General features: G+C 51.1%; 1 protein-coding gene across 1 annotated transcript; it reads right to left on the reverse strand.

Moving 5' to 3' along the window:
- Positions 1-457: 457 nt before the first annotated feature.
- Positions 458-14,497, reverse strand: LOC116781499 (hydrocephalus-inducing protein-like). The gene is made up of 11 exons (XM_032677168.1): positions 14,459-14,497; positions 13,758-13,975; positions 12,504-12,571; positions 10,354-10,595; positions 9,428-9,528; positions 8,044-8,179; positions 7,380-7,544; positions 6,351-6,503; positions 4,500-4,732; positions 3,142-3,398; positions 458-597 (listed from the first exon to the last, which is right to left on the reverse strand). The coding sequence occupies exons 1-11, from the start codon at positions 14,495-14,497 to the stop codon at positions 458-460; spliced, it is 1,752 nt and encodes a 583-aa protein (XP_032533059.1).
- Positions 14,498-14,500: the final 3 nt, after the last annotated feature.

The following is a 14,500-nucleotide window of genomic DNA, read 5'->3' on the forward strand; positions in this document are numbered from 1 at the left end:
CCTGCCTGTGCAGCACAAGCAGATACATGTTCCTGAGGGCAGAATGTCCCACTTAGGGCCAAATCCTGCCTGTGCCCGGGACAGGCTCCCGCACGGCACTGTAGAGCTGAGGGCATGCCAGGCTCCCCGAGGGGCTGGGGGGGAGCTGGGGGACACGGCAGGGCAGCCGGGCAGGGGCTGGGGGAAGGGGCTGCAGCCTGGGTTGAGGCTTTGCTTGAGGTCAGGCCGCCCCCCCCAGGCTGACACATGTACAGGGCTCCCTGGGTCCATGTACTCACCCCAGCACCCACCAAAAGCCCTTCTTGGGGGGGATCTGGGCACTGTCTGGAGCGGGCAGCTGCCTGCCCTGGCCTGGCTGCCCCTGTCCCGGGGCTGGGGGAGACATGCAGCCAGCACAGAGCCACGGGCGATACCTGGAGTCAAACTTTTTGCCATCTTTAAAGGTCCCATTGTAGTGCTAGCGAATGAAATCCCCCATCTGCGCCTCCCGCAGGCATATTTTGGGGATATAGTATCTGTCTATCACCACGTCTTCCCAGCGCTGGGGCCCCCAGGATGCCCAGGAGGAGGAGGAGGAGGAGGAGGACGAGGCAGCGGCTGCCCGGGGCCATGGCCATGGCGCTGGGGCTGCGGCAGCGGAAGGGCCCGGCGGGGGGAAGGCGGAGAAGGGGGGTCCGGGACGCCCCTTCCCTGCCCGGGACGCCCCTTCCCTTCGCTTTCCCTCCCTTCCCTTCCCCTGCACCCGCCCAGCCCGACCCTCTTGGAATTTCTGTAGACCTGTCCGGCCCCATCGCGCTCCCCCCGCGCTCCCCCTCAGTGCCGGGAACAGACACCGCGGGAGAGAACGATCCACGGCGGGAGGGCTTATTTTTTGTCCCCTCTTTTGTTTTCCCTCGGGTTTTTTTTGTTTTTTTTTCTTTCCCCTCCCCCTCCCCCCGTATTTTTACCCATTCTCCCTCCTCCCCATTGTGATAGTCAAGAGACTAGAGAAATTTAGGTATAAAAGAATTTATTGAAGACAAATAAGCAATAAGGCTAGCCAGGCGACCGGAGGAAACCTCTTGTTCCTGCCGCGGTCCGCAAAGGGAACAGTATGGCAGCACTTTTTATACCCTTTGACAACCACCTCCCCCCTAGTGTCACCTCATTCTTCTATTGGCTCCGATTTCGCGGGCTAAGTCCTGTTTGGTTCCTCTTTTGCAGGCTGGTTCTCCTTTGGTTCCTCTTTTCGCGGGCTATTCCTGTTGCTGAGGGGTGTTAGCCAATAGTTCAGTGGTCAATAGTCTCTATGGCCGTGATGCTGGAATTTTCCACTGAAGGGAACGGTTTCTCAACTCGATCCTCGTGGTCGACCCTCCCCCTGTTTTCTCCGTTTTGCTCCCTACAAATATACTTAGAACAAGCACTTTTAGAACAACAGGAAATAACATGACAATTCATCACTGCGTTGTGGTTTGTTAGTCTGCAGCTCAACAGAGTTTGTGGTTAGCTATTACACAACCTTTAAAACATGGTTCTGACAAAGCACTAAATATAACATTATAACTTCATTAATCTCTCTCCATTTTGATCTGCAAATTTTATTATTTGATTACCTATAACACCGTCTTTTTTTTCTCTCTTTTCTTAACTTTCTCTCTTTTCTCTTTTTTTTTTTTTTTTTTTTTTGCCTGGGCAGTTCCTCCTCCGAAGGAAAAGCTGACGGAGCCTTTGGGGAGCATCTGCACGGCTGCAGGGCCTGGCCCCAGGTCCAAGCGATGCCGCGTCTCCTTCTCTTCCTCCTCCTCTTCTTCCTCTTCCTTCTCCTGCCACTGCCAGGTCATCACACCCAGCCCAGGATGCTGCTGCTCAGTCCCAGCAGTTTGGGAGAGTAAATTGAAGGAATTAAATGCTTTAATAATGTGTCTGCTGCTGGCGGACTGAATGGTAGAAGCACGAAGAATGTGGTCTTAGAGGCAGCGGAGGCCATAACTCATTAAAGAATGCAGGATACATTGACACAAAAGAACAGAAGCATACGTACTCAGGAAAACAGAAGGAACTAAGAGACTAAAATAAGTATATAGAATGAAAGCAAAGGCTGATAAGGAAAGAAGATGAGCTAAAACCCAGGTATCCTTGCCAGATATCAGGAACCTCTGCCAGATGCACTAGGAAATCAGCCAGAATAGCAAAGTTCACGAATGTTTATGATGATGATGATGAAAGCAAGGACAATAGTTCATGAGGCTGAAGAACAGGAACGACCGCTCAAATTCTCCCCAAATTGAAGACCACGCCTCTAACTCCACCTAAACTCCACCTGTTATGAATATTTAAAATGTATGTTGCAATATTATGCATATTCATGTTGTATGATGCAATTGCTTGACAAAAATTGTATAAAAGGACCAGCTGTGAGTTGCTGGAACAAAGCAGTTTGTCCAGAGAGACCTGGCTGCTTCCCGGCGCCGTGAATAAACATACCTCCTGCTTAAAGGCTACAAACTTTGAGCAGTTTCTCCGTCCGTGCCTTTTTGGGGGCATAAAATTGGCATCAGAGGGGACCTGATGGGGAAGGCTCAGCCCTTGGCAGGGACCTCACCTGGACAGTGCTTGTGATGGATGAAAAGACAGAATGGGAGAGATACGTTGCCTGGAGAAGCATAAATGGAATCTAAATGGACTTGTTACTGACTGGACAATTCACCCAGAGGACTGACAGTTTTACCCCAGTTTATTGTTGTGTACTTATGGATTCTTATGCACCGCAGTTTATTGTCAAAATTTATGAATTCTGTTGTACCTTCATATTGTCCCCATTTCTCCCTCAGATTTTCCCTTCGAAAGTTTGTCCCTCCCTTTGTTCTCCTGTTTTCCCGCTCCTCTGCCACTGATTGGTTGTAAGTTACCACAGTGCAGGGAGAGCTACCATTGGCCAGTTCCCTCAGAGACCCAGGGGTTCCACCCATCTTCCCCCTGTCTCCCTATCACATTTCTCCCTGAGCTGTCAATCTCTTGCGCCTCCCCAGTTTGGAATCCGCCCCTCAAACCTAGTTTATTTAACCTCTTGTTCCCCCTGAATAAATGGGCATTGTTACACCGCACCTCAACTGTGTCAGAACCCTGATTGCAGTGCCCGGTCCATTTCCCCATACCCACGCGGACCGCGGCAAGTGCTGGAGAAGCCTTCCAGCACCAGCTCCATAGTCTCGCCTGGCTGCAGATTCATACTCCGTGGCTGCACCTTAAATACGGGGGTGGTGGGTCTCTGGGAAGCGTTTTTGCCCTTGGTGACACCGAGGGCAGGGAGAGGATGACGCTGTCGAAAGGTGCTGAAACCTTCTGTGCCCCAGTACAGCTGCTGGAACTGACACCCCTTGTTTGTCACGTTGAACCGGAAAATGCAGGGAACGAGGCTGGAGGAGAAGCAGAGATGGAAAAGGTCATGGGAGCTGCTATTTCCCTGCAGTCAAGTGCTCTTAGTGAGCAATCTGAAGCGTTAATAGCTTGGAGACCATCCTCATTTCCTGCTCTTAATGTGGACCAGAAACAATGTCTGATGCCCTTCTGATGTCGTTATTGCAAAGAGTAAGAGGTTTATACTGGTAATGTAGTATTTCCACAGCTTCCCTCAGCACGAGGGACTTCCTTCGTCACCATGGGCTTTTTCCCTCACCATCCTGGGCTTCCCTTAATGGATGGAGACTGAAACCATCACTTTGGGAACACTTCACCACCGAGAAGGCTACAAGAAGAGCATCAATGGGATGCCATTGGAATCCATGCAGCGGTGATATTTTCTCTACTTAATCTGTCTCTTTGTCATTCTCTTTCTCTCCCCCTTTCTCTCTTTTTCCCATTTCTTTCTATCTCTCTCTTCCTCGTGTTTACTGTTAAATAAAAACCCTTACTATTGACTTTGGCATACGGTCTCGCTCGCCTCTTAATTCAGGCAGAGGCGTCTATCGACGGAAGGGAACGGACAGAGTGCTCCAGGATCAATGTGATCAGGCAAATGTCGTCTTTATTAGAAGAAAGACAGATTATATAGTGCTCATGACGCTTAGTTTCTTGTTCACACAACATTGGTTACATAAGGAAAACATTCTCTGCTGTCCACTGTTAATTGGACCACAACAGGTGGTCATAGGAGATGAGAACACTTTATTCACCTCGCCAAAACTCCTCCTAGGCATCTGGCATGAATCCACCTTTGTTCTAACTTCAGGTCCTGTAGCCATCTTAGTGGCGCAGTTATTTTTACTATCAGCATTCAGCTATGCCAAGGTAATACACACAGAAATGCAAAGAAATTGTTCACACAATTTCTATCTTACAACAGGCATCTCTCTAATGATTTAAGGAACCTGAGCATAACAACATGTTTCTAAAGGAAGCTCTGGCTTCAAGGAAACAAAGCCAGGGCCTGGAGCACTGTAGAAGATTTAGCCTAAAAGTCTACAGCATAATTGCTCCTTGCTGAGCCAAGAGGAGAGGTAGGAGTTGAGATCTCTTACTTGAACTGGGGTTCCAAATTCAGCTCCGGTGCAAACGGTTTGTCAATGGTAATTGTGGTGCCAGTGCCCACAGCCTGGATGGGGATGACACTGGTAAGGCTGTTCTCAATGAACAGCTTCATGCTGTCTTCAAATCTCCCTGTGTCACCCAGGTTTGCCGTGACAACCACAGGAACCTCAGCCTTGGCAGGGACCACTCCCTCCCTGGGTTCAATACTCCAGCATTTGCCACCCTGTAAGATAAGGCAAACATGCATTTAGGATGGAAACCATGGAGACTTGTGGGGTGTGAGAAAACGAATGACTACAGAGAGGAGGATAAAAAGCGTAAAGCCTTCATTTCCCTAAATCTAAACTACTGTGTCTGGGCAAGAGTAGAGCTTATACAACCTGTATTTTACCCGCCTTGAACCCATTTTAACAGACTTTTAAGTTTTGCCCAACCCAAGGGATGCTCCTCCTCAGGAGAAGGTTATTCCCCCTTCAGTCTTTTCTTGGAGTGTATGCCAAGGGAAGCTACTTTCTCTCTTCTGGCTTCCCCACAGCAGAGCTGGGTTTTCACAAAGGCTCAAGGCAGCAGAAAGCCACGACTGCTCCAATCCCACCACAGCAGCCACACAGCTGGAGGATACTGCTGAGAGCCTGAAGACTAACTCTGCAAAACCGCTTGAGCAAAAGCCCAGCACCAAAGTCCTCGCCCCTGAAGGACCAAAGCCCTGGCTTCCCACTGAGCATCAGCTGCCAAGAGGTGCCCCAGAGCCCTCTGCTTTGGAAAAGTCAGCTCTAAATGCTTATAGCAGGGCAGGAAAACAGGAAGCAGAAAGAAAACTGTCCTGTGGGCATGGCCCAGCCTTCCCAAGCACTCTGGTCTTCTGCTTTCTCATGGACTTCCCTCTGTGGATGGGGTAAGAAAGCTGCAAGCTGCCCTGGGGAGGGAAGCAAGGCCTTCCACTGGGACAGCTGTACAGACACAGCTCGGCAGGTCCTGGCCTGGTATGAGCATGCAAAAACTATCATTTCCACGCCAGCACCACCCATCCGAGGTGGCTTGCTCTCTGCAGGGGTGGAGAGCAGAACTTCATTGTGGAGTTGAAGAAAGCTGCCCTGGAAATCCCTCACTTGGAGGTTCCATTTCCTCCTCAGACACCTGGGAAAGCAGCAAGTGCAAAACTCACCCTCCTCCTCCTTGGCCCAGGAGGCTGAGCCTGGACTCTCCCCCACCGCCTGCTGCTTTATCCACAGACACAACCATGCCCACCGTGTAGGGGTTGGCTTCAACCAGCTCCAGTAGTCCAGCCCACTCAGCACGGAGGAGAACAAATCTCCCCACAATGCTATGGAGGCCACAGGCTCCCTGCAGTTGTATCTGTGTGCAACAGCCCTCCTGCTCTGACCCCCAGGAAGGAGAAACTCCTTTCCCCTCCCTGAGCTTGAGGCCAGACCTCACACCCTGGTCTCTACCATTAACAGCACTTTGGCACAAAGCAAATGTAGATGGTATGAGGAAACCATGGGGAAATCCTTGCCCTCTCAGGAGCAAAGGGCCACTGGTTCCTCTTCATCTCAGAGCTCCAAAAACGTGACTTGCACGGCTAAATACCTTCCCCAAAATAAAGGGAGAACTCGTAACCACAATCCAGACTCGCTTCTGCTCCTACAACTCTGCAAACTGTTTCACTGAAGGTCGTCCCAGCTAAAACCACCTGCAGAGCCAGGCTCCTCTTGCCTCGAATGGAATCTCTTGTCTCCTCTCTCCCACAGGGTGATACAGAAACCTTACATACAAAATCCAAGTCCTGGGCTGCTGCTGACCAGGGAGTTTCCCTGGAAAACAGCCCCACAGACACTTACGATCTCTGCTCTGAAGGCTGCAGGGATGAGACCCTGATTGCACAGCTGGAGAGTTTGGGAAGTCTCCTGCATCGCTTGGATCTCGCCGAAGTTTATCTTATTCACACTTGCGTAGACAAGCGGCGTCTTTCCAGTGCACATTAAATGCATTTGCTGTTCCAGGGAGCAGGTAAGAGAGATTTAAAAAAAACAAACCCACACAACAGGGAAGTTAAGAAAGCTTAAACAGCTCAATCGCACTCAAGTCATTTCTCTAGGGACAGATATGACTCTCCAGCTGGCCTTTTCAGCAAACTTTTGACATCTTCCCCTCCAAATTAAAAAAGATTAATGTCTGGGAAACTTTCAGAAAAACTGTAAACTGTTGGCCCAAAAGTAAAAGCTTTGCAAGAAATCTGTACTTAAAAACAGTCTGACAATTAAACAGCTGGTTATTCTGGTGGGGAGAAACCCTGCTCTTTAAGGGAAGCAGCCTGATAGTTATGAGCAAGTGTTTTGTTAAAAGTCAGGCTCCCCTGCACAGCCTGCACTGCCCGGCCTTCCTGTTGACTGGTTTACGTGCACAACGGCAATGGCCCGGCTGGAGATGTTTGGTGTCACCCAGGGGATTTGGCATCATCATCATTTCCATTTGCTTGAATATAAGTTTAATTCCCTGCAACCACTTTTCAAACATCAGCCTTCCTTTCTGACACAGAAAGCTGAAGGTTCCCAGAAATCCTCCCTCTGTGTTCAGAGAGATGACATTTTAAAAGAGGTGTTTCCACAGTTACCAGCATTTTCAATGGAAGATTAATTAAATAAAATGATCCTCCATTTCAGCTTAGATGAACTGTATGCTCAGATTACCCCCTAGGAGGACTCCACTCTTCCTCTTTTCCAGCATACAGTGCTTATGCCACCAATGCCTTCTGTCCTTGTCCACACCAGCCATATACGACGAGTCCCTGCTTTCCCTGGAAGAATCCCTGTGCACTCCACCCCCCCAGGATGAGCTGCACAAAGGCACACGCCTCCCCTTGCACTCACCAGTGGGGATCTCTCCTTCCCGAACACGGCGATATCCACCAGGATGGAATGAGCACCCACCACCTGGACTTCAGCTGTAATTGGGATCTCCACCATCTTGTGACCCTGGATAATCCCACATGGCTTGGGGCTGGAGTACCACAGAGCAGCGGCCTCTTGGTGTCTCTAGAGGGACAGAATCAAGTGCAACTTCAGAGGCACCTTTGAGGAAACTTTAAACTCCTTCACATCTACCACAATGGCAACTCACACACATTTTTTAAAAATCCCCAGGAAAAAGCTGAAAGGCACAAAAAAAGATGCAAGAATTGTTGGGGCTCAGCATCCGCTGGGGGTCCAACAGCTGCTGCATCCACAGACACCCACTCCTGTGCTGGCAGCCTCCTTGCAGAAGCTTTTCACAACCTTCTAAGAGCTCTCACAAGAAAACACTCCAAACCCTAGAATATAAACTGCTTCCTGAAGAGGTTCAAATGCTTCCTGAAGTTGATATTCAGGCAGGTTCCTATTTAACTGCTTCCTAAAGTTTACATTCAGGTAGAATCCTGTTCTCAGGACATCTTTAAGTCTGAATAGAAACCAGCAAGGTCTTATCCAAAACCCATTTGTCCCTAATAACCCCCTCAATAGTATTTGAGAGGAGGAGGTGGATGAGATGCCAAACCTGAGGGAGAACTCTGTAGCATCCTGGAAGGGGGCTCGGGTTCACAAGGGTCAGCGTCTTCTGGCAAGGGACCTTTGCAGAGCACGGTCCACAGTCGAGGGTGGAGGAGAGCAAACGCAGCTCAGGAACGACACATCTGGGCAAAGAGATGACCCCGAGGGAATGAGAGATACTGAGAGAATGGAGAGCGTTCATCCCGCAGAGCACGGAATGGAGCATAAGACATTTGTCACTGTCCAACAGACGTTTAATACCCCTAAGAGATAAATCACTTTTCATGTCTTTCCACTCAAACACGTCTTGTCAAGGAGGGGCAAACCCTGAGACTTAGCACTGCAGAGGCTGCCAAGTGTCTGGGCAGAGCACGGGCCTTGTCCCACAGCAGCCTCAGCCCCTCCTTTGCCCAAGGAGGCTTGCAAGGACTCCCCCAACAGGCCCAGCGAGCCGTGAGCTCTGGGGGAGCCTTCCCATTGAGGGTCAGTGCTCACCAAGGCTCAAGGAACACAAGACTCCAGTGACTAAGGAAAAAAACTCCCTTCTCTCTCAGGGTGCTGTTGCCCTGCCAGAAAACTCAGCTGTTTGCCCAGTGTTGAGAGCACGAGCCACCACCTGCCCTACGGAGTGGGTGATCATCCTCCCAGTTCCTACAGCTCCCTTGCTGCTGCACCCCACGGGTCCCACGTCTGTCCCCACTGGCTCTTGCGTTACAAAACTGCAGCCCAGGCACTGACTGGACGGCTCGGCCTGGGAGAGGGAATGGCACCAGGGAACTGCATCCCTCTTGTCATTAAACTGACACCCAGGGCAGCACCACAGGAGGGAATTTGGCTGCAGCAACAACAACATCTGCGTTAAGCCTGAGAACTGAGAACGTTAATGCTCAAAAGAGCCAGGGGGAAGCAGGGAAACCTGAGCCCACCTCCACATCAAGGACTACTTTCCCCTCCCACTCCTGCTGTGAACCCCTTTCCCATTGCCATGTGCCCTCGTTAACTGAGCCAGACCCCAGCTCTCAGCAGGCTCCTCAATGTGTCCCAGACCAATGCTGCAGCCTGGTTGGAACCCAGCACAAGCCCACCTCTTGCAGGAAGAAGGACAGGAGGAGCTTGGGAATTTTTTACACCTCAAGCAGCAAAAGCCAGGCCAATAAATAATGTCATTCCTGTTCCCCAGAGAAAAAGGCCCAGGGTCATGCCTGGCTGTGAGCAGGGGTGCTTCTCACCACAGGCTGCTTTCCAAGCACTGCTCTTCTCCTACCTGGCTGGGCAGAACCAGCTTCTTAAGCAAGACTTCTGGAGCTGCAGCCAGCAAACCCTGAGCAAGGCACTGTGCTGGTGGTGGGTGCACAGGGAAGGACAAGTAGCTGCAAGGAGAGCACTGGTACCTGGCTTTGAGGCGCAGAGCCAACACCTCCTTGCCAAAACCATCCACGTCCACCACCATATCACAGTCGTACTGTCCCACGTCACTGGAACACAGCGTGACCTGGTGGAAGAGAAGAGCAGCAAATACTTCCCTTCTCCCAAAAGCTCATTACCCACGTGTGGTCTCCTCCCGTTCTTGTTTCGCAGTAAGGCAAGGGAGGATTTTGCCTTAATTCTTCTGCTGGCCCATGCCTAGAGCACAGTCTCTGGGAGTAACATAAGCCTTCTGGCAATACTGAATTTGTTAAACACACCTTGCAGCTGTCAGGGCATAGGTGGCTAAATTAAAGCATTATACATAATCATGTATAATGAGACTAAAGCTCTACTCACTACTGCCTTCAAATTAGGGGCCCATTTTTCATTTGACTACAATAACATTAATGCAAAGGAAATGTGTTGACTTGGACAGAACGAGTTCAGCTTTTCAGCAGGAAGCTGAGGGCAAGGTGTGCTCCTGCAGATGCTGGGCAGTTCATGGCTGCCGAGTTTTTCTTTCCTCACTGAGGATCCCTGCAGTGACCACAACTCATTCTGCTCCCCAGGAGAGGAGAAACGAGACTGGGAAGAAAAGCAAACTGCTTTATACAGTGGCATCTCTCTAACAGCCACCTTCTGTTCTCATCCTTCCTCTGCCTGTTTTCAGTCAAAGAAGTCACGCTCAAAACCAACACACGAATGGCTTCTGTTGACCATGTGATCTCAGCTTATGGTTTTGGAGACAAAATGGTGCTCCTTCAGGAACACTCCAGGTAACCCAGCTCCCACACCACTGCAGATTCCTCCCTTGCACAGCCTGAGAGCCGGCAGCACTAAAGCCCTCCCACAGCCCAGTGAGGCTTCAGCCCCACCTACTGACCCATGTGTGGTCAGACTCCTCCCATACCCTGATCTCCTGGGATCCCTGGGAAGGGATGGTCCCTGCGCTGGGTGTTATGGTGAATTCCATTGGCTTCTCCTGACATGGAGCCAGTGTGCCTTTTTCCCAGGAGGGGTGAGCGTTGTCTTTCACTTGGTCAAAGCTGGTAAGGCTGGGCTGTCCCTGGCCGTCCTCAGGGATGCGAAGGTGGAAGGTGATGGGCACCACAGAGGTGTTGATCAGGTGGCACGACAAGGTCTGAGGAAAGCCTAGGAAATGACACAAATGGCTGAGTAGGCACCAAGCATCTCGTGATTTCTGGTGTGAATATCCTGGTAGGATGAAACTGCGCTTGGAGTTTAGCTCTTTGTTATCTGAATGACAGCTCATTGAGCAGCTCAGAGAGCAATGAATCGTAACTTGGACACTGGTCTCAGGTTGCTGCCTTGGAAATGCCCACTCTTAGCCCTGCTGAACACCACAAGTTTCTCCCTCTGTAACTGCCCCAAACCAGCACCATCAATTATTTCTGCACACTGATGAGTGTGCATCCAGATCGACCATTTACCCTGAAAACTCAATCCATAAAATTCCCTGTTAATGCTGCCAACACTCCCACCATTTTCAAGATATAAAAGCACTGAGTTGTCATTGGGGAGAACCTTCAGCAAAAGAAAGGGAGGATGGAACATGATGCAAAGCACCCCAATGCAGTTTCTTTAGGCAGGATCCTTAAGGTATCTCCTGGCTTGGGGCAACCACATACAACTCACAGCCCACTTCACTAGAGGCAAACCTGAGGCTTGCTCTGAGATCAGTGATTAGAAACCATGTCTGTCTTATCCGACAAATGGGGACATCACAGCCACACTGCACACTGGCTGTGATTGCTGCCCACAAGAGCTGACACAACCTTAGCTCTGAGACTTGCTTCCCATAACGGAAAGCCGGGATACAGCCCCACCTGGTGGGGATGTCCTGCAGAGCCAGGACACCAGCCCACAGCCTGCTCTGCAGTGGACAGGTGGCTTGGCTGGCCAGCTCCGTGGGGAGGAGACATCTCCCAGGGCCTGCTTACCAAGCGTCACTTGAACCCAGATGGGGAGGAAAGCCAACTGCAGGCACAGCAGGGAGCTTCTCCGTGCCCATCAACAGGGACACTGCCCAGCTCCAGCAGTGACTCCAGCAGGGAGGCAGGAGGGGCACAAAAAGGACAAACACAGGTGTCCCAGTCCGGAATGAGATCAAGGTCACCAGATGCAGACAACAGTCAGCAGCACAGTTAAAAGAAGCAAAGATACAACAGCTGCCTTCAGCTGAGGAGGTCTTAGGAATGAAATCAGAGGAAACAGGATGAATCTCCTCTAACAGAACCATATTTGTGCCTGCTGCCTTTCTCATTGTTTCATTTATTCAAAAGGAAACTAAGAAGGGGCTCAGCAGTGATGGAGGGGAGGAAGCAGCTCAGGAAAGGTAATGAGTTTTTTCTTAAAAAATCCATGAACTGCATGAAAACACAGAGGCAGCCTGGGTGCAGAATGATAACGGCCCTTCAGTCAATCCATGACTGATTTCACATTTAAACTATCCATGACTGATTTCACATTTAAACTGTAGATCATCTCGGTACAAAGCCTTTTGTGAGCCTGAGATGGAGAACTAGAACCAGCATTTCAATGGTGACGCTCTGGATGTTCAGCCAAAAGCTCTGTCAGCAGAGCTGGGCTTCTCCTGGGGAAGAAGAAGAAGCCCACAGCTCCGAGGACACAGGTGCCTGAGGCAGAGCTATTGCTGCGGCATCTGACCTGGTCAGGGATAATGAGGTGCCCTCACACCACTAATTAACATTCCACACTAAAGGTACGTGGCTTAAACTCCCTTCTCCTGCAGTCCCATCCCCTGGGCCCTCCTGGGACGAGGACTTTTACGGTCGTTCTGCTGGCAAGGACTGGGAGATTGGAGCAGAAGAGACTACGAGGGACACCAGAAAATACTGACTTTCTATTCCTTTGGTCCTTTCGGATCTCACGATGGCAAAATGTCACCAGCAGCCCTGGAGTTAACACCCTGCAGGCTGCCATGGAAGGGCACGAGTGACAGATGCTCTTGTGTTCAAGTGCTCCATTTTGGCAAGGCACAGATCCCTCCTGCTGCGTCCAGGCCCAGGGAACACTCACCAAAGGAGACGTCATTGAAGTCGAGGCCACCTGTGCTGAAATGCAGGCTCAGTCCGGTGACGTGGCCCCTGTGAGGACGAGGACAGAGGAGGCAACGGCTTGGTTAAAGGGAACTGCAAAGCCTTTGGCCGTCCTTCCAGCTCAGGTGGGTCAAAGCTGGTGTCAGAGCCCCGTGGGTGTTGAACCAGCCCCGCACCCTGTGCTCAGCACGGCGTCCGTGGGCACAGGAGGCAGCCAACAGCTGCTGATGGGGCTCAGGGCACCACGGCAGGCAGGGCATGCCCCCGAGGTGCTGCTGGCCCCATGGAGGACCCTGTACACACACCCAGAGATGGCTCTGTGCCCTTGCCTTAGGAGAAAGACCGACTCACTACTTTTCTCTGACAAAGTAATAACCTTTTTGTTACGTTTTATCCACTTTCCTGATGTTCTTGGTAAAATGGACTGCAGACTCCTTTTGTTTCTTTACTTCCTTGATTCAGTGCCTCCCAACAGCAGCCCAGACACAGCCACCTCCAAAGCTCCAGAGCTCCCAGCATCAGCTTTCCTGCCTCCACCACATTACCCCACCAGCCCGTGGTTCAGACTAGCTGGGACAAGCCCTCGTGCTGCTGTGGTGCTTTGCCTCTCCTTCATCACCCCTTCTCCCCTTTGCTGGGCAAGGATTATCTTTTGCAATGGCACCAGCCCATGGGATGATGCCCAAGTCCTTGTGACAGTCCCTGCTGCTGCAGAGCTCCCCCTCTCCCACCCCAGTCCTTCCTGCTGTGGAAAGGAGGTCCCAGAGCACTCCCTGCACAGGACTCAGGAGCACAGCCTGTGCCCGTGCACAGGCACGAGGGATGATGTGAGGCTGCTGCTGCCCCTTTGGCACAGATCATTAACAGAGGATTTTAGAACCACTTCTTCTGGCTGCAGAGTCACCCAGGCTGGCCCATCTCCAAAGCCCTGGGGGCCTTGATGGGCGCTCAGAGGGGACATCCCAGACCAGCAGCTGCCCAAAGCTGATGCCTTCCCACTGCCTGCTATGGCCAAGGCGGAGGGAGGTCCCTGGAGGAAGGAGTCACTCCAGCTCCTGGGTACCTGCACTGGGCAGAAGGCATCCCCACACTGAGGGGATGCCAACATCAGAGCCAAGACAAGACCTCGGGCAACATCTTTTTTCTCTGCTCCACCACCAAATGAGGCAGGTGAGAGATGATTACCCAGAGACACCTACAGACATGCCCACCAAGCTCCCAGAGCCTTCCTCACCTGATAGTCAAGGTCACAGGCTTAGGGGATTCCGTCACACTGAAATGGAACTCTTCCTCGAACTCCCCCAGGGTGCTGAAGAAGATCTGGATGGGCAGGATCCCATTGCGTGGAATGATGCCCTGCTGGGGCTGAAAGGTGAAGCAGGAGCCATGGGCTGTGGTTGGAGGGATGAGCTTGAAGGGAGCGTTGATAGCTCCTGTTTTAACCAGGACTGCCTGCAGCAGCAAGAAAGCAAAATGGAAATACATGAGCAACCTTCCTTTCTTACAGAAGGCTGAGTTGCTTTCTAATAAATTATTAACCCCTGGAAAGGCAGAAGATGCCGTGTGCTGCTACGTGGCAGAAGCCAAAACAGTACAACAGGTGCCTTGAGTCTGAGGCTGGAACAGAAGCCTCTGAACACTTCTGCTTTTTGACCCAGTGTTGCTTTCATGTGTTGAGGGGTTGTTTTGCAGAAAGCATCCCAGCTGATCTCCAAGGGAGGTTGCCAAAAAGCAGGAATTGGGGTTTCGTGAACAACAGACAACACCTTTCAGATCCCGGAAAAGGATCCAGATTCTGTGAAATTCCCCAGATTTGACTAGTATGTCAAATATTCCCTGCTCACAACTGCCCAAGTTGCCAGAAATTCCACAGGTCCACCAGGCCCCCCTCTGCCCCAGGAACCATCAGGATCTACCCCAGCCCCTGCTGCTCACCTCATAGTTGTAGGCTTCTCCAACCAAAACTTTCCCCATGTC

This window comes from Chiroxiphia lanceolata (assembly GCF_009829145.1).
Source record: "Chiroxiphia lanceolata isolate bChiLan1 chromosome W unlocalized genomic scaffold, bChiLan1.pri scaffold_48_arrow_ctg1, whole genome shotgun sequence".
Classification (NCBI taxonomy): domain Eukaryota; kingdom Metazoa; phylum Chordata; class Aves; order Passeriformes; family Pipridae; genus Chiroxiphia; species Chiroxiphia lanceolata.